At 43.3% G+C, this 23,279-nt stretch overlaps 1 protein-coding gene across 2 annotated transcripts in view; it reads left to right on the forward strand.

The window, feature by feature from the left end:
- The first annotated feature begins 1,527 nt into the window (after positions 1–1,527).
- Positions 1,528–23,279, forward strand: part of CRAMP1 (cramped chromatin regulator 1) — a 110,416-nt gene continuing 88,664 nt past the window's right edge. Inside the window, exons 1-5 of one of the 2 annotated variants that reach the window (XM_074965789.1) lie at positions 1,528–1,664; positions 4,226–4,575; positions 16,433–16,626; positions 17,640–17,793; positions 21,059–21,142. In XM_074965789.1, coding sequence (XP_074821890.1) covers positions 4,227–4,575; positions 16,433–16,626; positions 17,640–17,793; positions 21,059–21,142 — 781 coding nt within the window. In that variant the 5' untranslated portion in view covers positions 1,528–1,664; position 4,226. Of the gene's footprint in view, positions 1,665–3,501; positions 3,770–4,225; positions 4,576–16,432; positions 16,627–17,639; positions 17,794–21,058; positions 21,143–23,279 lie in introns of those variants that run through there. The other variant, XM_074965788.1, reaches the window with a different exon arrangement.

Consider the following 23,279-nt stretch of genomic DNA (forward strand, 5'->3'; position numbering starts at 1 on the left):
TCCTGCAGCATTTGTTGCTTTTTTCTTCTTCACAGTTTTCTTTCCATTTTTGTTATCCTCTGGCACTAGTTAGGTTACCTTTACTTCTGACACATCACATACCCCTTGTACATAGTAGGTTGCAGATTACCTAGCAGCGGATCAGGCTTTTGTACCAGATTTTGACTGGCTACAGAGCTCCCTTCATGCAGTGACACAAGAGATGCAGTTTCTTTGACTGTGACCACCTCAGTCAGTACCCTTAAGCACAGTATAGCCAAGTGGCAGAAAACCCTAACACAGTGGTTCTCAACCAGGAGTACCCCCGGGGGGTACACAGAGGTCTTCCAGGGGGTATCTCAACTTATCTAGATCTTTGCCTAGTTTTACAACAGGCTACATAAAAAGCACTAGCGAAGTCAGTAAACTAAAATTTCATACAGACCATGACTTGATTATACTGCTCTACAGACTATACACTGAAATGTAAGTACAATATTTGTATTCCAATTGATTTATTTTATAAGTATATGGTAAAAAATGAGAAAGTAAGCAGTTTTTCAGTAATAATAAAACTAATAATTTAGCAGTTTTATGGCTGATTTTGTAAGGAAGTACTTTTTAAGTGAGGTGAAAGTTGGGAGCATGCAAGACAAATCCGCCTCCTCAAAAGGGTACAGCCTCTGGGAAGGTTAAAAGACACTGCCCTAACACAGCTACACCACCCGAGGGGATGGGGATAATATTTACTACAGCTCCCTGCTCTGCGGGCTGCTATATCTCTTCTTCAGTTCTGGAAGACAACAGTTCTTCCCCGGATATGTTACCATTCCCACATGACAAGACCTCAGAACCCGCCCATACCTAAGACGCTGTGCCCACAGTGCGGGCAACGACCCGACCAGAGCACGGCACTGCATGCTGGGAAACGCGAATTTCACAGGCCACACCCCTTTCCGGACGCTTCTGAAGGAAATTCCATATTCAGGCCCCGCCCTCAAGTATCGCCATTGGCCCTCACTCGGCCAATCAACGCCTCTTGATTTTGTCCCGCTCCACCCCTGCCTAGCCTGGCCAGATCCCGCCTGTCCCCTTGCCTTCGGGTTGCGTCACCGTCCGCGCGCCGCTCTCTGGTTGGCCAGCGGTGTGGCCGGGACCCCGCCTCTCGCCTTTCGCCCGTTCGCCATCGGCCAATGGGGTGGTTTGTTTGGGGTCTGGAGGGAGGAGCTGGGGGTATCGACGCGCTCTCAGCTGGGCCCGCGCCTGCCCGCCGCGCTTCCCCCGCTGCCGCCGGCCTCAGGGCGACGAGGAAGCGGAACCGTGTCCCGCTGCCAGGACTCCTCTACGCGGCCCGCTGCAGGATCGAGCTCCAGAGCTGAGGGGTGGGGGCTGCTGCTCCGGTCGGGGGGGCCTGAGGGCCCGCGGAGAACAGCCAGCTGCGCCGGCCGGGGGCAGAGGCCGTGGTTGGGGGAGCCGGCTTCGCCTCTCCGGCCGAGCACGGGCTGCTGCAGAAACTACTGGGGGGTGGGGGGACAGCTGGAACCGAAGGATATTGGCGTGCTGAGGCAGCTGTACGAGCTGGCGGATTTGGGTTGCAGCTGGGGGGGGTCCTGGGGCTGCCAGAGCCAGAAGATCAACCGGAAAACCTGGGGCGCAAAGGCTGCAGCGGGGTATTGATGCATCAGGTAAAGCTTCATTAGGAGATGGGGCCTCTAGTGTGATCTGGGGCAGGGGGGATCTCTGCATCAGGAAAAAGAGGAGCGATTTCAGGAACCAAAAGTTGGCATCTATATTTTGTGTGTGTGGAATGGCATTTTGCCCCGTGGGACCTGAAGACTGCCGCTGTCTTCCCTCTCATGTGTCTTTGGTTCTAAAGGAGGACTGAAGAACCACAGATCAACTCCTTATTAAAACACAGTTTTGTAGTCTTAATACATTTTTGGAAAGAAGAGAAGTGCCCATAGAGGGGAGTGTGGGTTTTACTAGAGGAAGGGGTAGCAGAGCATGAAGATACGGAAAAGCAAAGGCTATACAGGTGTCAAGATCTCTCCGTTTTAGAGGAAAGGGGAAAACGAGTGTAATGTGGAGAAGAAAGTTACGCGACAACAGCTGGGTGTGTGGGTTGGGAGGAGAGTTGCACTGTGATAAGCATGAGAGATTTTAGCCAGAACAGTTTATAAAAGAAACTGTTGGTTACATTGAGACTTGCTTTTCCTGATACTTCAGTAGCCATTACACTGACTTTCATTATGCAGATTTTGTTCTGGTGGGGAGGGTACATTTTCTTCCCTGTTGCCCTGGTCGTTGGAGGATGTATTCGTTTAATTTATGACCATGAAACAAACGGTGGGCTTGTAACTACCCTCTTTTATTAAAAGGGATTGAAACCCCCCTTAAATATCATACACCCCTAGTCTTATTAGTAGGTAAAGTGGTTTTGTTTTTGTTTTTTAAAGAGCAAACTGTAAATTGCCTTGTTGTCTGTAGTTGAGGTGGTTTGTCAGGTGAATCGCTTACCACGTTTTAATATGTATTCAGGGTTTAAGTGCCTTGATGTGTAGTTCAGCCCAGTTGTGTACGCTGTTGACAGAGACCATTTTCCAGAATAATTCTACACTTGTAAATATAATGGCTTAATTTAAAGCATAGAGAGAAAAATATGTACTTTTAACGTCACCCTTTTTTAATAAAATCACTACTGTAAAAGGTTGTGCAGCCAACAGACTCCCTTTACAAATGCATTATGTTCGTGTCTGCTTTTTCTGTATTCACTTCAGTGTGTATTAAATGTTTTAGTTTTGTTACTTGGAATTTTATTTTTTTGTTGGTAGTTAGTTTTTCTTAATTTAAGTTGGACTATGGATTTTGGTTTTGTGATAAGGCAATTGCATTGCTGTTGCCAGATCGTTCTGTTTTATTTTAGTATGGCGTCTTTATTGAAAGGTGTAGTCTTGTTGTTTTTAGATATAGTGTCTGTAATATATTTCTGTAAAAATTAAATCTGCTAAAAGTCTCACTGTCTAAAATTTTCGTGTGTAGTGTGATATTTTCCACTGAATTTAAAATTGAGCAGATTTATGAACCAAAGCAAAGCGAGTGGTCAGGTTATCGGCTACAGTGGGTCCAAAGTGGGTCCAATTTTGGAATTAACGATGATGTATAATGCATTTCAGTGGCAGCAGAGCCCAGTTAAGTGGACTTGTAACAAATCCATGTGCTTAAACTTTTTACTTGGCAAAGTGATTGCAGAATCTCTGAGCTGAACGGTTTCCTTTAGGGCTGAAAAAAACAACAGCAAATGTTTGGATCTGAGCATTTTGTGGGTTTTTTTTAATTGGGATGGGGGGGCTTACAATAAGTATAAAAATGCTGGAAGTTGATGACGTAGCAAGCAAAGTTTTTGGATTTGGAAAGCCAAATCCTCTCCCGGTGTGCCGTTTTTAAAATGCAAACGTTGACAGGCAATCAGCCCCCAAAGCGATGCTCCTTTGCAAAGACACCAGAGCTTTTGGGCTCATTGTGTACTTGACGGTCTGCCACCTTCCTGGGGAAAAAGTTCCAGCTTAGGGTAAAGCAGAAAGGTGCCTAGTAATTTGGAGGCGGGGGCGGGGGGAGTTGGAAATCTTTGTAGCCTTGGCCAGTCCCAGCCTCAGAGAGAGACAGAGACAGAGAGGAGTAGCTGCTGCTGCATCTAGGAATATGAATTTCCCCCCCTCAGCAGGTCGGATCACCTCGGCTCCATGGTGAGGAGAAAGAAGAGCCCCCCTGGGCCAGAGGAACAGCACAATGGGTAGGAGGGGATGGTGGCGAGTCACTTTTAGGGGCCCCTGTCCCTGCTCTGCGCTCCCCCTGTTTCGCTGTGGGTTTTTTGGTGGCTGTTTTTTCTCTCTCTGTGTGTGCCTATCGAGCGCTTCCAAACGCCTGAGTTTGGCTTGTCAATTTCCTTGCCAAAGGCGCTCCTAATCCCTCCAGGAAGGTGCCAGGGGTCTGTTGGGGAGCCTGGCTCCCTTTTGGGGTGGTTTGGGGGGTTTCCTATGGGGCTTTTCCCCTCCCACCCTTCGGCACAGGTTGTTGGGTCGGGACAGCAAACGAAAGGGGATTTAGTAACAAACAACGGCGGCCATGTTGAGAGGAATTTCTGCAGCTAAACTTCTCCCCTCTCAGCTCAGGGATTTTCCTCCCTCTCTAGTGGGGGTCTGTGGCTTGACTTTTTGCCCCCCTCTTTTCTTTCTCTCCTCCCCAACAGGATGACAGTGAAGCTGGGAGACAGCAGCGGTGAGGAAGGGGTGAAAAAGCTAGGCAAGCGAGCAGGAGGAGATGAGGAGTCCCTGGAAGAAGGGGCAGGAAGAGGAGGAGAGGCAGCTCCAGGCAGGAGCAGCACAAAGAAAGAAGAGAAGATTATTAACAACAACACTAATAACCCCTCATCCAGCCTCAATTTACCCCAAGCTCCATCTTCCCTCCAGCCCTCCCACAGCCAGGACCAGCATCATTTTCTCAGGTCCAGTGTCAGACCTCAGAGCAAGAGGTTAAGGAAGGATTCTCAGGCATCCTGCTCAGTTGGCAATAGCAGCAGCACTACTGCAAAAGGAAAAGGTACTGTATTCTGTCACCCCTAAAACACACCTAAGGGGTGGAGGTGGGGGTGGGGGTAAAGTGCATTTTCAGAGGCTGACAGTTTTGTCCTGCAGATGCTATCTTTTGTGATGTTTTTTGTTTTGTTTCTTGTAGTAGCTGAATTCCTCTTTGTGTCTCAAGGCTTCAGCTTGAATGCTGCCCACTGTCATGTTTAAGTTGCAAAAATGGGCACTTTGGATGTGTGCATGGATATTTCCCTGCTCTCCATTTAATATCAATGAGGGTATTTAACACCTGCATTTACTCTGTTTTAATCCTCACTAAATTCCTTTATTTTGGCTCGTAAATTAGAATGTGGCAAAATGGGTTCATTTAGGTGATTACACACACAATTACTAGCATTGGGCTATAACAGAATATTTATTGGGTGTGCAAGATAATATCTGAAAGAGAGGTTGCAGTCTGTCCCCCACATGATAATTTGTGGGACTATTGCAACAAAGAGCTCTGGCTTTGGAAACATGTCTGAAATGTACATACTGTAAACATGTCTAACCTTGTTGCCTTAGGATCTGTGCAGCATCCTCTGCTAGTGTGTTACTAGTTCAGAATAGTCCAGGGCACTTATATGTTAACCCCTTCGATTAGTTATTTTACTTTAGTTCCATGGATGACTTCATCAGAGCTGTTGCTTCCCTACATAGAGGGAACAGGGGAAAGGGTATTGGAGAGACTTGGTTCTATTATGTGCAAACTGTGTTTTCTGGTTGACACCTGGCTCTATAGTTGAGTGATACTTGGATATAATTTTAGTTACTTTTGGGCACCAATACTTAAGTGTATTTTCATTATTTTGAGGATAAGTAATGTTTGTTGTTCTTAGCCTTTTTATCTGAGTAAGCAATTTTTACCTCCATCTGTCCTTAAAAATAACTTGGTACTTCTTAAATATGTTATAGAGGTCACCTTATCTCTTCTTTCCAAATTACTGAATCTTCACATAGTATACAGAAGGTAAAAATGCTGAGAAGTCAATATTAGCTTTGCATTAAAAATAAATAAAATATAACTTTTCAAGGTGTATTTAAACAAAACTTTAAGTATGTTGTGTGGCAAATATTTTTGTAAAGTTTACGAAAGTACTTTTTATAGGTTAGTAAATTCTACTTAATCTTTTAAAGCCTCAGCAGAACTTCAATGTGGGGTGCCTAGTACTGAGAAGTCTAGATAATTCTCTCCCCAATGCACTTAAACAAACAAAATAAACAGAAGAATACTTGCGATGCAGCTAATTATTTTAAGGATTGTGAGTGGTATTAATGTATTATATCTCTGGGATGTATGTGTTCCATAATCAGCATGGTAAATGCGTATGTATTTGAGTATATTATACATTAAATGCATACACACATTTTCAGAACAGTGGAATGGCTTGAAATAGCCTTGCTTACACTAAATCAGCAGACTCCATTTATTTTAAGATTCACATACTAAAATTAACAAAAGAAAGTTATGCACAGTACAATATAATGACTAGAATCTTTTCAGTAGTTAGAGAAACAAGTCACTGTACCTGACTCTATTTTGTCCATGTTTTGGGGAATTTTATTCAATCATTGAGGACCGTCAATAACACATTTCAAATTGAGAGCAGCTAGAAACTCCACTTGGCTAGTTTTGCTGTGAAGGCATTGGAGGTGGTTCCTCTGATATGGCTGACATTGTATCTGTCAGAATCATAAAGAATAGAGCTGTGGAGTGTGGGATGCTTCCGAATTTGAATTCTTTATGTCCAGAGATGTAGGCTCTGAAACATTTTACTGGTTCGTCTAAATTCTCTCTGTGATAACGACGTGTCTTGTGATCAAAATGTAAAGGGGTTTACTTTCCAAGTGAAGTACCACACAGTGTGAGCTTCCTGCAGGAAACAAATTGAAGGGAGGAGGCTTTTAAAGAAAACGGAGCTAAAAATTGCTGCTCTCATTTCCCATCCCATACCCAAACCCTTCCTCCCCACCCCCATAAAAAATTATGCATCTGAGCTGGTTATGGTCAGTGCTTTGTGCTTTGCTGCAGTACTCATGTAGGATTCCTCAAACCTTTGGATCTGCTATGAGAGCTCAAGCCTTTCCATTGGCATGTTGCTGCCAGATGACTGCTGCAAGGGCCATGTTAACACTGGCCATTCTGCAGCTACATTTGGACCATATCAGAAATCCACCTTGTGTTATGATCTTCAAATAATACACTCTAGGGATGTAAATAACATTTAAAAACAGTAACTGTTCTATTGGTTCTAGATTACAGTTCTATCAGTTACGCAGTTAAACGTTTACCTGGGGAACTATGGTGGGGGGTGCTGCAGCATTCCTACATTTTACATGGGGTTCCCTGCTGCCAGTCCCCTGACAACCGGGATGGATGCCAGGTGGCAGCAGGGCAGCAGCTGGGACTTTGGGTGCAGGGCTGGCAACCGTGATGGACCCTGGCAGTCTGGAGGGACTCCAGGCACACAGGGCAGCAGCTGGGACTCCTGCTGCACGGCTGCTGGGACCCTGGGTGGAGTTTAACCATTAAGAGAAACCAATAAGCATCAAGCTTATTGGTTAACCGGCTAAACTCTTACATCCCTAATACACTCATGATTACCTTTCCAAATATTCTTAAAGAATTCTTTCAGAATCTTTAGAACGCTCACTTGAGAATATGTGGAGAGGGTGTCAGGAGGGAAATTAGCAAAGGTACAGTCATTAAACATGGCATTTAATTTCTTTTAAACAGGGCTTTGGAGCTGTGCTCCAGCTCTGCTCCAGCTCCAGGCAAAAACCTGCAGCTCCACTGCTCTGGAGCTGCTCCGCAGGCTCTGCTCCAAAGCCCTGCTTTTAAATAGTAGCTTGTCACAGTGCATTGGTTGGGCCTCATCATGTATTTGTTATGATTTACTTGTAAGTGATGTGCTTTTGTCTTTTGGTTTAAAAAAAAAATCAATTTTATTTGTGCTGTTTGGGCATATCATTTTAGGAAACCAATTATATAAATAATAAACTTATATTTAGGATATAATTAAAAGTGATGGGGAAAAATAGTTTGACTATAGTTTGAAGAGGAATCAGTGGAGTTTAAGGAACTTTTTATCCATCCTCTTTCTCCAATTCTGTTCAGCAGAAGGAAATCTCTTGGGAACTTTGACTTTAAAATAAGTAGGAATGTATTTCCAGTTGGATTCTTGGGTTGCAGCTCTTGCTCCATTAGCGCACTGAGTTGTTGCATTTTGCAGTTTAGGGAAAGAGGTGACATAACCAGCATCTTGAAGTGAAGCATCAATTCTGTTTTTTTTTCTTCCTGCCCACTTTTTCACTTGCTGAGTGATTTATCTAGTGCATTGTGTGTAACAGATAAGTAACTCTTTTGTGAGCATCTTGGCAAAAAAGAATACTAAGAGCGTTGTAGTCTTTGCTAAATATTGCAGCTATATTTTGAGGCAAAGTTAAGTGGTCTTCATTCCTGCACTTAACCCATTTCTCTGTTCAGAGAATGAATGAATGAATGTAAGGAGACAGTAGCCCTCTGATGGATCACCCAAGATAGAAGCTTCTTCCAGAAGTTTGGAAGCATTTTACAGCACTACTGTTCCAGATTTAGTCCCAATGGACTAAATGGTGTTCTTTGCTTCCTCAGTAGTAGTTCCTGTGAGTCAGAAAGTTGTTCAGCTGGAGGAGTGGATTGAATTAAAATGCTCCATCTTGTTAAATATTCTTTTGTAGCTGTTCCTGTAAAATTCACTAGAAAGAGGAACCCCAAATTGATTCTCGGGCCTCCATGAGTTGCATGTGCTATAGGACATGTATCAGGGCACTGTTTAACTGCAAATTACACTCATGCAAACAGGAAACCTTTTTGAGATATTTGATTTTTTTTTTTTATTTTATCCTTGAGCTTTGAAAATTGGTTTTATCTCTGGATAATGAATAACTGTTTAAAACCTCCTTTCTCCTGTCTAATTCAGTCTATCCCTTCATTCAATCAGTCCATTTCCTTCCTCCCTGTTGACTTGCTCTCATTCATTGTGTTCCATGTTTATTACTGCACCCTCCTCCTTGTTCTGAAAATGACCAGGGAATAGGAGAGCTCTGCAGAACCTCTCTCATTACCCCCCAAACAGTAGCACCAAAGTGCAGCTCCCTTGCCTACAAGGCGCTGAGTTACGCTTGGTGCATGCCAGTAAGGGGTGTGGCTGCACAGCCATGTGGTTTAGGGGGAACACTGATGGGAACTGTACCTTTCCACTTAAGGATATAACTTTTGTATGTTAAATACTATAAGGTTCAGATTTTGTCATGATTATTTTTAGTAAAAGTCAGGGATAGGTTGTGGGCAATAAACAAAACTTCATGGGAGTCATGGCCTGTCCGTGACTTTATTAAATATAATGGGGAGAAAGAGAGTTGGAAGGAGTAAGGGATGAAAGCTGAAACACTGCAGCCTTAGGGAGGTGGAGGCACAGCCTTGGCTATAGCCCTGGCCAAAGTTGCAGGGGTTTTGTGGGGGGGAGGGGAGGGGCACACAGGTCCCTGCCCGGGGAGAGGAAAGTGGTCGCACAGCCCGAGCCAAAGCTGTGGTGGTGGGGGATGCACAGCCCCAGCTCCTGCCACAGCTGGGCGGGGGGTGCACTGCCCCACCTCCATCCCCACCACTCACTGCTGAAGCTGAAGCCACAGAGGTCTGGTAAAATCACAGACTCCATGACTAAATCATATCCTTAATTATAACAAGTTAATAAGGAATGCTGTCTAATGATACTTTTTAAAATAAACTATGCCCCAGGTGGGTTGACACACAATATGTCCATAAATCCCAACTTTGTGTATGTACAGCTTAGCTAGATTCTGTGTTAAATTTTGTCATAAAAAAACCTCTTCCCGGCTAAGCCATTGTATGCTAATGTTTTTTTTTGTCTGATTGCATTTCCCCCCAGCCATATTATAAAATCCTGTAAGGGATGTGTGTAAGTGAAAGAGATTATAGTTGAAGTGCTCACATAAACTTAACAGTATCTCTGTCATATCTTAAACTTGCTAAGTAATTTTCCAAGGTGAAAATACAAATGAGCACTCAGTTGTATGCTTAGTGCTGGTGTCTAAAATGCACACCTCTTCTTAGCCCTTTCTTTTAATGTGAGAGCAAGTGAATGCTGATTTACTATGGGTGGGAGCCTCATGCCACATTTATTTAAAATGATGTACAGTGTATGCAGATGTACCATGCCCATACTAGCCATGTATATCTCTGCACTTGTTAAAGTATGTACTGTGTAGAGCAGTGGTTTTCAAACTTTTTCTGGCGACCCAGTTGAAGAAAATTATTGATGCCTGCAACCCAACATAGCTGGGGATGAGGGGTTTGGGGTATGGGAGGGGCTCAGGGCTGGGGATGAGGGTTGGGGTGAGGACTCTGGGGTATGGCCGTGAATGAGGGGTTTAGGGTGTGGGAGAAGGCTCTGGGCTGGGGCAGAGGTTTTGGGTGTGGGAGGGAGTTAGGTCTCTGGGCTGAGGGTGCAGCTCTGGGGTGGGGCTGGGGATGAGGGATTTGGGGTGCAGGAAGGGGCTCTGGGATTGGGGGGGGCTCAGGGCTGGGGCAGGGGATTGGGAACCGGGGTTACCTCAGGCGGCTCCCGGTCAGCAGCGCAGCGGGGGTGCTAAGGCAGGCTTCTTGCCTGTCCTCACACCATGCTGTGCCCCGGAAGCGGCTGGCAGCAGGTCCGGCTCCTTGGCGGAGGCGCGCAAGCAGCTCCTTGCGACTCTCGCCTGCAGGCACAACCCTCCACCCCCAACTCCCGTTGACTGGGAACCAGCCAATGGGAGTGTGGAGCTGGTGCTCGGGCTGGGGGCAGCGCATGGAGCCCTGTGGGCCCCTCGCCTAGTAGCCAGACCTGCTGCTGGCTGCTTCTGGGGCGCAGTGCAGTGTCAGAACAGGTAGGGACTAGCCTGCTTTAGACGGGCAGCACTGCTGACCGGACTTAACGGTCCGGTTGCTGGTGCTGACCAGAGCTGCCTTGACCCAGTAATGGGTCGCAACCTACAGTTTGAACACCACTGGTGTAGAGAATGCTTCTAACGATGTTTTTTGTGTATAGTTCCCTGACAGCAATTAGAATGGGACATACTGAAACAAGTTTAGCTGCACTTCAGCTGTTTGATTTGTGCATGTAGTGTAGGGGAGATGGAAGAAGCTTGCCATTAGGCTTCATCTTTATTGGCCTTTTAATTGCCTTGTTTGAAGCATCAGGTGTCAGTAATAAAACAGCGGTGTGAACATATCCAGGGGGCTAGTGCTGTCCTAGACTTGTACTTGTGAGAGGCCCATGCCATTTGCTGTAGAAGGCAAACAGGCTATGAATTAGTTTTCCCATTACAGGGCAAATACTCAAAATGAAGCATCAGCCATGCCTGCTTTTTATCCTATTCCCAGCTGGAGCTGCTTTTCCCTCTCTGAGCAGAAAGCAAATCAGATCTAGGCTTCAGCTTTGGAGGGTTGCCCCACAGGTCAAGATGCTTTGCTGAATTCCTGAAGTACATGCTTTTTGTGGGGTTGATAGATTCATTTTTTCACTGCAGTGTTTGTTGTGTTATATCTGGCCAATGAAAGGAAGTTGACTGCCGTTTAACAATGGGACTTATTTGTTTGGAGAGCAGTGAGGAAAAGGTTTCAACACCTGTCTTGCATTTGGTTGCTTTTTCAACAAGAAAGATATCGCTATGAAAGTAGCAGGATGCTTTTGTAACCTTTCTGAAACGTAAACCTTTACACCTTACACAAGTGCACCTGGGCAATAGGGATAAGTATTTTGCTATGTAACTGTGCTGGACTATTAAATTAATTCAAGGGCTTACATAAAATTCCTGAGCCAAGAAGGAATTTTCTACCATAGTCTTTCTAATACAATCCTTCAGCTAAGAAGTACTTCTGAAGAAGTTATGTGCAGTCTTAGTGTTACTGATTGCTATAACGAAAGGCCAAAACATCTAAAAAGATTATTTTTGAACAATCTTTCCACATGTCTTAAAAGATGGTATTCAATAGATATCCTTTTAGGAAATGGAGACAAAAGCATATTTAACTCTTAATTTTGCCCTTGTTCTATGCGAGTAACAGTAAAAACCACATTCTTTTCCAACAGATATACCTGGTAGATGTTCAGCAGGCAGCTGACAAGTGACCCTTGAAGATGGCATTTTGCATACTGTACTCATTTTAATATTGGCCTGTAGAATGTGGATAAGGGGAGCTTAATCTAACGTATGTTCAGTTAGGCTGGTACAGGGGTCTCTAGTGGAGAGTGACCCTTTGTATGCAGGACCCATCAGGTGAAGCTGTGAATTTTCTGACTTTTAAAAGGTGCCAGTGGGGGTGTGGGAGACCAAACATTAAGCTGCTGTTTGGAGCCTGGATGGAAGAACTTTTCGTGACTAGCCTTTATGAGACACCAGTGTTGTCTCTGACTCATCTATTGTATCTGATGTATGCAATATTCCATTGTTTCTAATGTGCACATTAGGTTTTTGCATTTCAATCCTTAGATTTTTTTTTTAGTGCAATTTTTTTTAGCAAATTTTCTGTCTTCATGCTTCTAAGTAGAATATCTGGGTTCTCGCAATCAGAACATGAAGATCATGAGGATGAAACTCAAGCCACACAAGAGGGAAAATGGCTCAGTTTTCTGAAGTCCAGACGAAATACTAAAAATTGAGTCCAGTTCAGCCTAATGTGATTTCCAACCTCTTAATTTACGTGTACTTGTTTACCAGGCTAAGTACTAGGTTTTACCAACTGTCCAGAATTTATAGAGGTTTAAACTTGCACAATTGATTGAGAGGCAGGCCCAAAGACCCAGCAGAGAGGGACATGGTGAAGGTAGGCAGTGGGGCCCAAAGCACCAGTCACAGAAGTCTCGTGTACCAGTACTACCAGGCTTATAAATGTGTAGGGACCACTGCACTAACAAAACGAGTAAATAGAGCCAAAACACCAATGTTGTAGGGTTCATACGTGTAGTTTTATTTGGACTCGTACCTCACAGTTCATTGCAAATATCAGCATGTACAGAAACTTCTGCCTTTACAATTAGTAACACAAGAACAAAATGCTAAGAACTCTTGCTTCCAAACTCGGTGCTTTCTACCTACTGTGCAAGAGTTCTTTCTCCCATGTGCAGGGTAGTGGAAGGAATTGTCAGAGATGATCATGTGGGATGATCAGTCTTGGGACTCATGTAACTTGATGTCAACAGACAGATCAAGAATAGCCTCTGTGCCTCATCTGCAATGAGGTCCTTTTATAAATGTTCTTTTTCGAATAGACACCTAATTGAGATTCTTGAAATATTCCTCTTCCGGTATCCAACAACTTTGTGACGGATGACGAGATTCAGTGGAGAGGGGTGTGTGTGTGTGTGTAAAAAAATATATATAAGTAGTATTGCGAGAACTTAAATCATGGATTTCCGGAGGCAAAACATAATGATGCATGAATATCTTCATTTTCTTCAGTCCCTTTCATTCAAAATACTTTATAAAGTAATGTGATAGGGATAATCCCCACTGCAGTGCGGCCACACTAGGGTAGATTGTGGCAACTAGCTGGTGAACAGCATTGTGCACAGTAATGAGGGAGGAGGATTTTGCAAAAAGAGGATAGACTTGAATTCCCCTTGTTGGTTAGAGGTTTGAAGACTAGGATCTTGATTCCCAGGGATAGATTCTCTACAGGATCTCCCCCTAAGTCTAGAGCCCAGCGCGGGTACAAAATTTGTATCTGCATCTGGTCTGCAAAACATGGTCCACGGATATCTGTGGATATAAAGCAGATGTCTCAGATTTGCAGGGCTCTATCTATGTTTTTGAGAAATTTTTATAGTAATGATAGATAGAAATGTCATTTTCAAATAACACATTAGAAAAAACATTCAGATCTGTCTCTTTTGATAAGCAATTCTTGGTTTTAAAACCGCTTTTTTTCTTCTGAGCCACCTATTAGCAGTGCCAAATGGTTTTGCTATAAAAAGCTATCAAGTCTTAATGTCAAAATACGAGCCTTTTGGGGATTTTATTTATTTCACAGTTTTTGTATCTTTCAAACTTTTCTGTAAATGTGTGAGTTTAGGTTCAGGGGATAGAAAAGTTGTTTGTTTGCAAAGTATTTTAAAAATTAAATTGATTTTTCTCTACTTCTGATAGACTGAACCTCCTTTTTGTTCACACACCTCCCCAAGGTAGTAGTAATTTTCTGTTGAAAGATAGTCTAAACTAGGAGACCATAAGAAACAGTCTTAAAATTGTTGTTGTGTTAACTATGCACTTCATATGAAATATTGTACAGTTACACTCAAAAGAAAAATACGTAATTTCAAATTTTCTTACAAAATATTTTTAAACAAGTTAGTTTGGAATATTCTATGTTACATTTGAATCAAAATTACCTTATTTAAAATATAAAGCAAAACTATTTTTAACACCCCAAATTAGTAACCATTAGTCTTTTGAAACAAAAGTAGTCACGCTTCCCTTTAAGTTTTGCATTCAGGTTTCTCTTTCCCTTGCACAATGTAATAAACCTAGAACAGTTCAATTCCCTGTACTCTGTTGCAATGCTATTAGGATCCGATGTCCCCAACTCTTGTATGGGGAACACAGAATCTTGAATTCCAGAGTTGGTAGGTAAATGGAAAAGCTGCATTCAAATATTTATTCAATAGTTTATTTTTAAACCTAAGCATATATAATAGAATCTTGCTAATTCACACAAAGAGCTGGGAAATTTACTGTAGATTGCTTACTCATCAGTTCACAAAATTTCATAAACAACAATAATAAAAACAAATCAAGGCAACATATTCTCTTTAAAATAACAGGAAAGCAGGGCATACAAAATGACACAAAGGTAAATATTATGTGTGAGGACAGTATGAGTATCCAATATTTCAACCAAATGTGATAGCTAGCTAGAGAAGTGGTCATAAGTGTAATGTTTTATGATGTATTAAACTCAGGTTTAATATTAAAATGGAGGCTGTTGTGTGACAAAATGTATCTCTATTTTGACAATGGTAGTCTAATTTTAAAACGTTAGTGCTTCATAGCATGTTATTGAAGATAGTAGTGTGGGTTTTTTTTAAAATGTAATGTAGTCAGTAAACATTCTAAAATCTTGATAGAGAAGTGGGGTTGGGCAATGTTTTTTGTGAGAACTGTCAGATTTGTAAATTAGTATTATGCTGTATTCTATCACTGATTGTCAATCTAGGGTTTTTCTAGCTAAAGAACTGTTAAGGTGAATAGAGAAGAGCTCCAACTCCCTTCAATGACATCTGAATTGTGGGGGATTAATAAATTTAGGATTCTTGGAGGAGGAGAGAATTTTTTCTACTTTTGCACTATTTGGGAAGCCGCTAGTATGCTGGAGCCCATGAGAACCCAAAGTGATCATACCAGAACAGTGCAGAAGCTAAAATGCTTTTGTTATTATGAAATAATTGTAATATGGAACCTTATTGCACTGTGACTTAGGCTGTGTCTACACTGCCACTTTCAGCGCTAAAACTTTAGTTGTTCAGGGGTCTGAAAAAAACACCCCCTTGAGCGACAAAAGTTTTAGTGCTGAAAAGCACCAGTATAGACGGCGCTTTATCGAAGGGAACCATACTCCCAGCGATAAAGCTACCACCCTTCGTTCATGGTGCGGTTTTTTTAATTGCCGGGGGAGCTCTCCCCCAGCGATAAAGCGTGTCTATGCTGCCCACGTCACAGTGCTGCCGCGGCTGCGCTGTAACGTGGGCAGTGTCGACATACCTTAACTCTTGCCTTATTTCCATTCCCTGAAATTCTCTTCCCTCCTTCCTCTCACCTCCTTTGCACTTAGTTTCATTTCATCTTCCCTATCGTTTTCTTTTAAGCTACCTCCTTTTCCATCCAGCTTTATCATCCTATTTTCACTGTTCCCATGATTCTGCAACTCTCTGAATCTTGCCTTTTGGAGTGTTGACAAATTGACAAGAGTCATAGAATATCAGGGTTGTAAGGGACCTCAGGAGGTCATCTAGTCCAACCCCCTGCTCAAAGCAGGACCAATCCCCAACTAAATCATCCCAACCAGGGCTTTGTCAAGCCTGACCTCAAAAATATCTAAGTATACCTAAGCACAAGGGTGCTGCTTCCAGACAGACAGTTGTGTTTATGGAGAGCAGTCAGACCAACATGCGACTGGGTGTTGACGATGGGGGGCTTGTTCGTCTTTGAGATACAGCTCACAACTTCAGAGTCATCACACTTCAAAGATACTGCTTTATGTACAGCAGAGGGGATTACTGAGAACACTGCTCCAATGAATGATGTGATCATTTATTAGTGCTGCTTTTTTAATCAATTGAGGTATTGCAGTTTTGAGTTTTAAAGCTGGATCTTGCAGCCCTCAGTTCAGTCGATTACTCATGTGCACATCAGCATTCAACATTGTATTTAGGTTCTTTTCAGCTGTGCCAGGGCATATGTACTTCTATTATATACCAGTATAGGGACTGCTGCTTGCATCATCCTTCTAGCACCTTTGAAGAGAGATGCTCTCACCTATCTTCCATATCTCTGGAGATGTACAATTGACCCACTCCAACCTTCATTGTGTTTGCCTGCTAACCCTCCTGCTGAGGCATACTGCTGCTTTTCATAACTTTCAGCAACTCATCATCTGCCTAATGTGTTTCAGGTGAAAACCTTGGAAAACATGGTACAGTCAAGAAATCAGACATTTTCTTTTAATTCTCTAGGATTTTTCCCCTTTATGTGACCTCTCACAATGCTTCTAATTTCACTTTTGTTGTCTAAAGGGACAGATAATGGAGGGACCTCATCTGGTAGCACATCAGGAATTCCTCCCAGTGTTCCTGCTGGGAGTTCTAAGACTGCCGCCAGGAGCCTGGGGACCTCAAATGGAGAGAAGGAGGAAGGAAAGAAGGTCAGACGTCAGTGGGAATCATGGAGCACAGAGGACAAGAATACCTTCTTTGAGGGACTTTATGAGGTGTGTGTATATGGAAGAAGAAAGGCAGGCAGCTGGCCTGGTGCTTCTTATGGAGCCCATGGTTGGCTGGCTTGGTTTTATGTTTAAATGAAAACTTGATTTGGGAGTTTGTAGAGGATGACATTTCAGATTGGTTTTGTATGTGCACATATCCTGTATACAAGTGAGCACAACTGGCTGCACAATGCATGTGAACCATAGAATCATAAGAAGGTAGGGCTGGAAGGGACCTTGAAGTCAAGTCCATCTTCTTGCACTGAGGCAGAACCAAAGCTATCTGCTTAAAATCATCAGGCGCTGTGAAGCTAGAAGAAGAAATCCGTTTACTATATGCATGCAACCCCCAAACCTCCTGTTTTCTTCCCTTGTCCATAGAATTTGTACATGTTTGAGGTTGTCTATTAAAATAAAGTGCCTGTCTCGAGATGTAATGAACAAAGTTGCATCATTCCTGTGCATTGATAGGGTCATTTCTCTATTTTATTCCATCTGCCTGAAAAAACAAAATGTTAAATCCTCAGCAAGATGTGAGCATTCCATAATATGAACAGAAGCCCTGACAATGAAATCATGTGATGATTAGTATTTTATTTTCATTTACAAAATGACTGTAATAAAAGCACAATTTAAAAGTAGTGTAAATTGTTTCCATTGGGGAAAAATACATATGCTGCCCCCATCCCAACCTTCAGAAATAAAATGTATACAATTGTGCTGCATTATTTTTTTTACATGGCAGCATAACCTCAGTTCTTTATTATAGAGTTTTTTATAGAAGTTAGAAATGGAAAACATCTTTGGCAAAGAACAACCCTCTCACATCAGCTGTCACACAGTCTTAAACTCCTAAACAGGATCTGGCCAGGCCTATAACTGGATAGGAGAAATGGAAAAGCCCTAACTAGATCATAAAGTCCAGAGGATGATAGTCTGTGTCATTAGATGGGATTCCTCATCCTTTTTATCCTCTGTACTTTGTTCTTTAATTGGTTTTGAATCTTGTACTTTTTCAGCATGGGAAGGACTTTGAAGCTATTCAGAACAACATTGCCCTGAAGTACAAGAAGAAAGGTAAACCAGCAAGCATGGTGAAGAACAAAGAGCAGGTCCGGCACTTCTACTACCGCACCTGGCACAAGATCTCTAAATATATTGATTTTGATAATGGTGAGTATGCAGTGGGAGTGGATTCCATGACCAGCTCAGGGTCTGGGATGAGTATTCCTTTTGGTGGGAGTTGGAGCCCTGTCTTTTAATATGATCTCAGAGCACAGGAATGGTGAAGATAAGAAAAATAAATATCGGATACTATTAAGATATCGCTGAATACCTCGTACTGTACCTGTCATGGCCACAAATAGGCTCACTCTCACAAATTTAAAACAAAATATTTTCCAGTTAGAAAACAAGACCATTCCTCTGTTACTAACCCCATGCACCTATAATAAATATTCATCTAACTATTGACCTAATCAGCAAAAAGCCAGATTAAAGAGATGTATCTTCCAACATATCCTGGATGTCACCGCTCCAAGGGTTTCGACTGCGATGATAGACAGCCAGAGCATTGTAGCAAATCATGACTTCAGTGATCCTAACTTCTTGGGTCAAGCAAAATCCAGTAAGAAGCAAATTAGTCTGCATGCTAACATATGGCCAAAATGTTGAACTTTTCTTGCACTTGTATACTCAGTAAACCTCCTAAGTTACTTTATTTCACTGATTGGACAATCCAAGATAATCCTACGCAAAGTATGTTTTTTTCCCCCTTGTTGGACAGTGGTGGGGAAACCAGATAGCCAAGTAACTGGCAATAGTGATTCATACCTGTGATAGTAATTAGTGCTAACTGAGTTCTGAATTCACTTGAATCGTATGTACTTAGTGAAACTAGGGTCCAGGACTGTTTGCTGGTAACCTTGTCTAGATGATGGACTTAAAAAAATCTGTCTTGCAAAGTGTGTGAATTCCAAACTTGTAATATCTTTTAACATTCAAAAGAACTAATCAGGAGTGCCTCTTATATTAGCAAGTTGAGCAGCAAGTACAGGTCCCCTTAGTTTTCATATTCTACTGATCCTGTATTGTAGTTGTACATTGTACTCCTGAGGAAATTCTGCACCAAAAAAATAAAAATTCTGCACACAATATTTTAAAATTCTGCATATTTTATTTGTCAGAATAACACAGTATAATCACACCAGTTTCAATTATTTTTGGTCATTTATTTCAAAATACCTGTTAGCAACTATGTTTAACAATACAGACAACAAAAAAGATTCAGGAAATGTTTTTTAACAAATAGATTCTTTACTAGGCATATTAATACAGAACTCCGAGTAATAATTCATTTAAACTACAATACAGAACCATATTTCCTGCACCCCTCAGGAGAGGCTTGCGGGAGTCAAAGATAACGGAGGAACTGAGAGAGAGGGAAGTAAATTGCTGGGAAGGAGCCTGGGTGTGAAATTGGAGGGTTATTGGGTATGGTTGGAAAAAGTATGGAACAGGTTTTTTGGGGGGGCAGGGCGGGATTGGTAGGGAGCTTCTCCCATGCAGACCCTGGCTGACCCCTATCTTCTCCCATTCAGTCAGGCACATCTGCTCCTGTCCCGATGTTCCTGTACCCCATGTGTCCTTGCACCCCCTGACCACGTGTCCTCCCTCCCCCACATGTGGCCCTGCACCTCCCTCCCCTCTGTGGTCCTGTGCCTCCACTCCCATTCAGTCCCTGCCCCAGTTTGTCCTCCCCCACTAGCCCTTATGAGCCCCTTTCTGACCGCCCAGCACCCTATGCTGTCTGTCTCCTGACCTGGCGTGACAGGTGCTGCAAAGAAGGTAGGCTCTTTCTTTTCCCTCGCTGGCTGGGAGCTGCCGCTGTTCTATTGTCACAGCACCATCTGGGGGGCAAAAGGCAGAACTACAGCAACATTTCAGCAGAGGCTTTTTTTTTTTTCTGCGCAAAAAATTAAAAAGATGCGTGGCTCATTAATTACGTGTGTGTAGTAGCGCAGAATTCCCTCAGGAGTATGTATTGTTACATCTAGAAGGTGGTTAAATACATTTGCCCTTAAACAGTTCTTTAACTTTTGCCATAATCCCCACCATCAGTTCATCCCGTTAATTTTTACAGCTACAACTACTCTTGTTAAAGAAATGTGCTTGTCTGAGAGAGACAGATAAGATTTTTCAGTGCTGATGACCAGTTGCAAATGAAAGTAGTTCTTTAACATGTGTTACAACATGCTTCTCGGAAAACAAACAGCATCTAAAGGCTCTGCAGTAAAATCCCTTTAAAAATTGATTGGTCTTGCCCCTTAAGATTAGGATTTTTAAAACTATTTCCATTTGTAAAGCACAGTTAGCATAGGTATTCTTCGAATGTTCCCTCTATACACAGAAGATGGTCACAGTTTGTGAGATCAAACAAGCCTTAGTTTTTAATTTAAAAATAAATGACCCTGAAAATGCAGCATTGGAAGAAGCCTATCTGCATATAAGTTCAGAAGTCCTTCCAAAGTAGATCGTCAGTTGTGGTCTGGATAAGCAGAAATGAATAAATGAAGGTAAAATACCTAAATCTGCAAGGTATGAAAGCTTCTTAGCTGCCAGTGTAGAGGTTTAAGAATCTGAGGAGCATGTGGCTAAACTTGAGTACTGGTGAAAATGCATATGGCTGAATTTTGGACTTATTTGTAGCCTGCAAATCAAAGAGAATTGCATTTGTCACCGCAGCATCAGGTATAAATATTTCTTGGTCTGATTTGTATGCCAAAGGGTTTTCTTTAACACTAGCCGTGGATATAAGCTGTAACATGCTACCACAATACAAATAAAATGCCCACACCAATGTATTCTGTTGTTGGAAGAAAAAATTACAGAATTGACCCAAAAATTAGAAAAAATACATATATAAAATTTCAAAATGTACTGATATCTTCTAGAAAACTCAAGCGTGTGTGTGACTCAACACACAGATGTACGTATATTTGAGTTTTCTAGAAGGCATCAATGTGTCTTGAAACTTAATTTGATTATAGTTATAGACAGCTAACTTAAGTGGTGATGGAGTTGTGGGGTAATAGCAAATTGTCACCTCTAACTTGAGTTCATTTTGCTGAAACGTTTTGTTAAAATTCTGTGAAATCTCTTCTAAGTTTTTGATCTTGTATAAAAATGTTGCATTTCCAAGATATAAAGTCATAGCTATGAAATACATGCACTCCCCTGATTTAGCATTACTGTGAAATAGGACTTAGAGCTATCTGCAGTGAGATCTTTGTGTATTTGTTAAATATGTGGATTTTTGTCCCTTTCACTGAGGAAAGTTACTTGGTCTATTGCAGCTAGTGGCATATCTGCAGAGAGGGCTCTCTCGTGCGCGCTCTCTCTCTCTCATATTTCACCTGATACCTATTTTGTTTTACAGTGTTTTCTCAAGGTCTGAAAAAATCCTCTCTGGAGCTTTATGGCTTAGTCTGTTATGGGGAACTAAGGAAGAAGATTGGGGGCTGTGAGTATGAATTTCCTCTAGTTTCTTTTACTGTAGAATCTACCGTGAGGACTGGGCTTGACCTGTACTGTTGTGCTTTGGTTGCTTTCAAAATGTCTGCCTGTTGTATTGGTGCAGTTCTGTGTTGTGTAGCTTTCTTAAGGGATTTTTTTCCCTATAAGAATTTTTTTGGCCAGTCACATGGGATTCCCATTTTTCTTTAACATAATATTTATTTAGCTTTCTTTATGCAGATAATACAGAAAACACAGGCCTGATTTTATTTTATTCTTCGAGTGCTTGTTCACGTTAATGCCAATTGGGGTGCAAGCGCCGCATGCGTGGTCGTTGGAAACGTTTTCCCTCAGCAGCTCCCGTCAGGTCAGCTAGGGAGCCCCCTGGAGTGGTGCCCTCATGGTGCTCAATATATGACCCTGCTGACCCGATCCCCCTTCAGTTCCTTCTTACCATCTGTGGCAGCATTGGAACTGCATTTTGCTTGCAAGTGTTCCCTTAGCCTATTACCTAGTCCTACCCTGTTTTTGTTTAGTAGTTAATTGTTATTTGTAGTTTGATCCCACTCACCAAGTCTATACTTTCTCCCCTCATCCCACCTTGGGCTTCGGGGCATGCCTCAAGCCTAAGAATTTAAATCTTGCGGTGTATGCAGAAAGTCTATGCCCAATAGCGATCCCCATGACTCGTGCCTGAGGTGTCTAGGGGAGTCACATCAGTCTGAGCACTGCAAGATTTGTAAGGCTTTCAAGCCCAGAACTAGAAAGGAATGTGACTTCTGTTTGAAGCAGTTGTTAATGGAAGCCACACTCCGTCCAGCGGCACCTGACTGCCAAGGCCCGGGCCCGAGCTTGGTGCAGAGTGCTCTGGCATCGGTCCACAAATCGGTACCGAGGAAGGACTACGCTGTGAGACACCCTTGGTAATGAAGATCCACAGCAAGAAGCAGCGCCCCAGCACCGGTCAACATCTCCAGTGGCCCACAAGCGCCATAAGGCAGCGGACAGAGGGCGCTCTCCTCAGAGATTGAGACCATCAGGGGAGACTTTGCTGCCCCAGAGGAAGGACTCGACTTCCAAGTAGCAAGACCTTGTGCTGTTGACTCCAGCACGCCAGGTGGCACCATTAAGCCTGGCACTCAGTGACTCTCTGACAGGGCAGTGCCTGGTCAAGGCGTTGGAGCCCCCCTCCACCCGGACACTTTTGAGGCTGCCAAAGAGCTTATAGAAATTACTGCACCTCAGCCCCTTGCTGTTAGAGAGACGCCTCTGGCACCTCCTAGACAGGTGCCATCTAGAGGCAAGCCCGCAATGATAAGGCTCTCCTTGTTGCCGGACCGGCACTGTTCCCGGTCTCCATTGCCGCAGCACTGCCCGGCACTGGCCTTGGTACAAGATTGCCTGGTGCCGGGAGTTCAACAATTTGTGTCTTCGGCACCGATTGCGAACACCCTTGCTGGGCTGGCACCTAGACACAGCACCGAAGCACAACAGCCATTCTTCAGCACTGTACATGTGGCACCAGTCTCGGTAGTGGGACTGCCAGCACTGATTCCCAACATGATTGTCGCAGCTCCGATCCCCGGCTTCTTTCTCTCGGCACCGACCACCGGCTCAGGGATCGTCGGCACCACTGTGGTCGTCGCCCTTGGGATCCTCTGACTCTGAGGCCGACTCCTATTACTTGTGGTACAGTAAACATAGGTCGGATAAGCGCCAGAGACGCGCACAGTCGGCCTGGCAGCCACAGTGGCCATCCGCCATGCAATGGTCCTTTGGATGCCGTGGGCTTTCCATCAGGCCCAGGATACTCCTTCAAGAGTTTCTAGGTTGGTGGCATTGGGATATCATCCTTCCTGGTTACTGATGGATGGACCTGCTCCTTGGGTTACAGAGGCGACCCTATCCAGACTGCCTCCTCATACTACAGGGTAGTATGTTCCAGACCCACCCATAGCCCAGGTCACATCTGACTGTGTCGAACCAATGGACAAGTCCAATGCAACCCAGGGGCAATGCGGGCACATAGAGGGCCACGAGGACCCTGTATCCCCACTTGCTTTCTCGTCATCCTCGCCTGATGAGACTGTGGCAGGAGCGTCAGCTTCAGGTCATCTGCCCATTGACCACAGGGCACAACAGGA

The sequence above is a fragment of the Natator depressus genome, chromosome 10 (genome assembly GCF_965152275.1).
Source record: "Natator depressus isolate rNatDep1 chromosome 10, rNatDep2.hap1, whole genome shotgun sequence".
Lineage (NCBI taxonomy): Eukaryota > Metazoa > Chordata > Testudines > Cheloniidae > Natator > Natator depressus.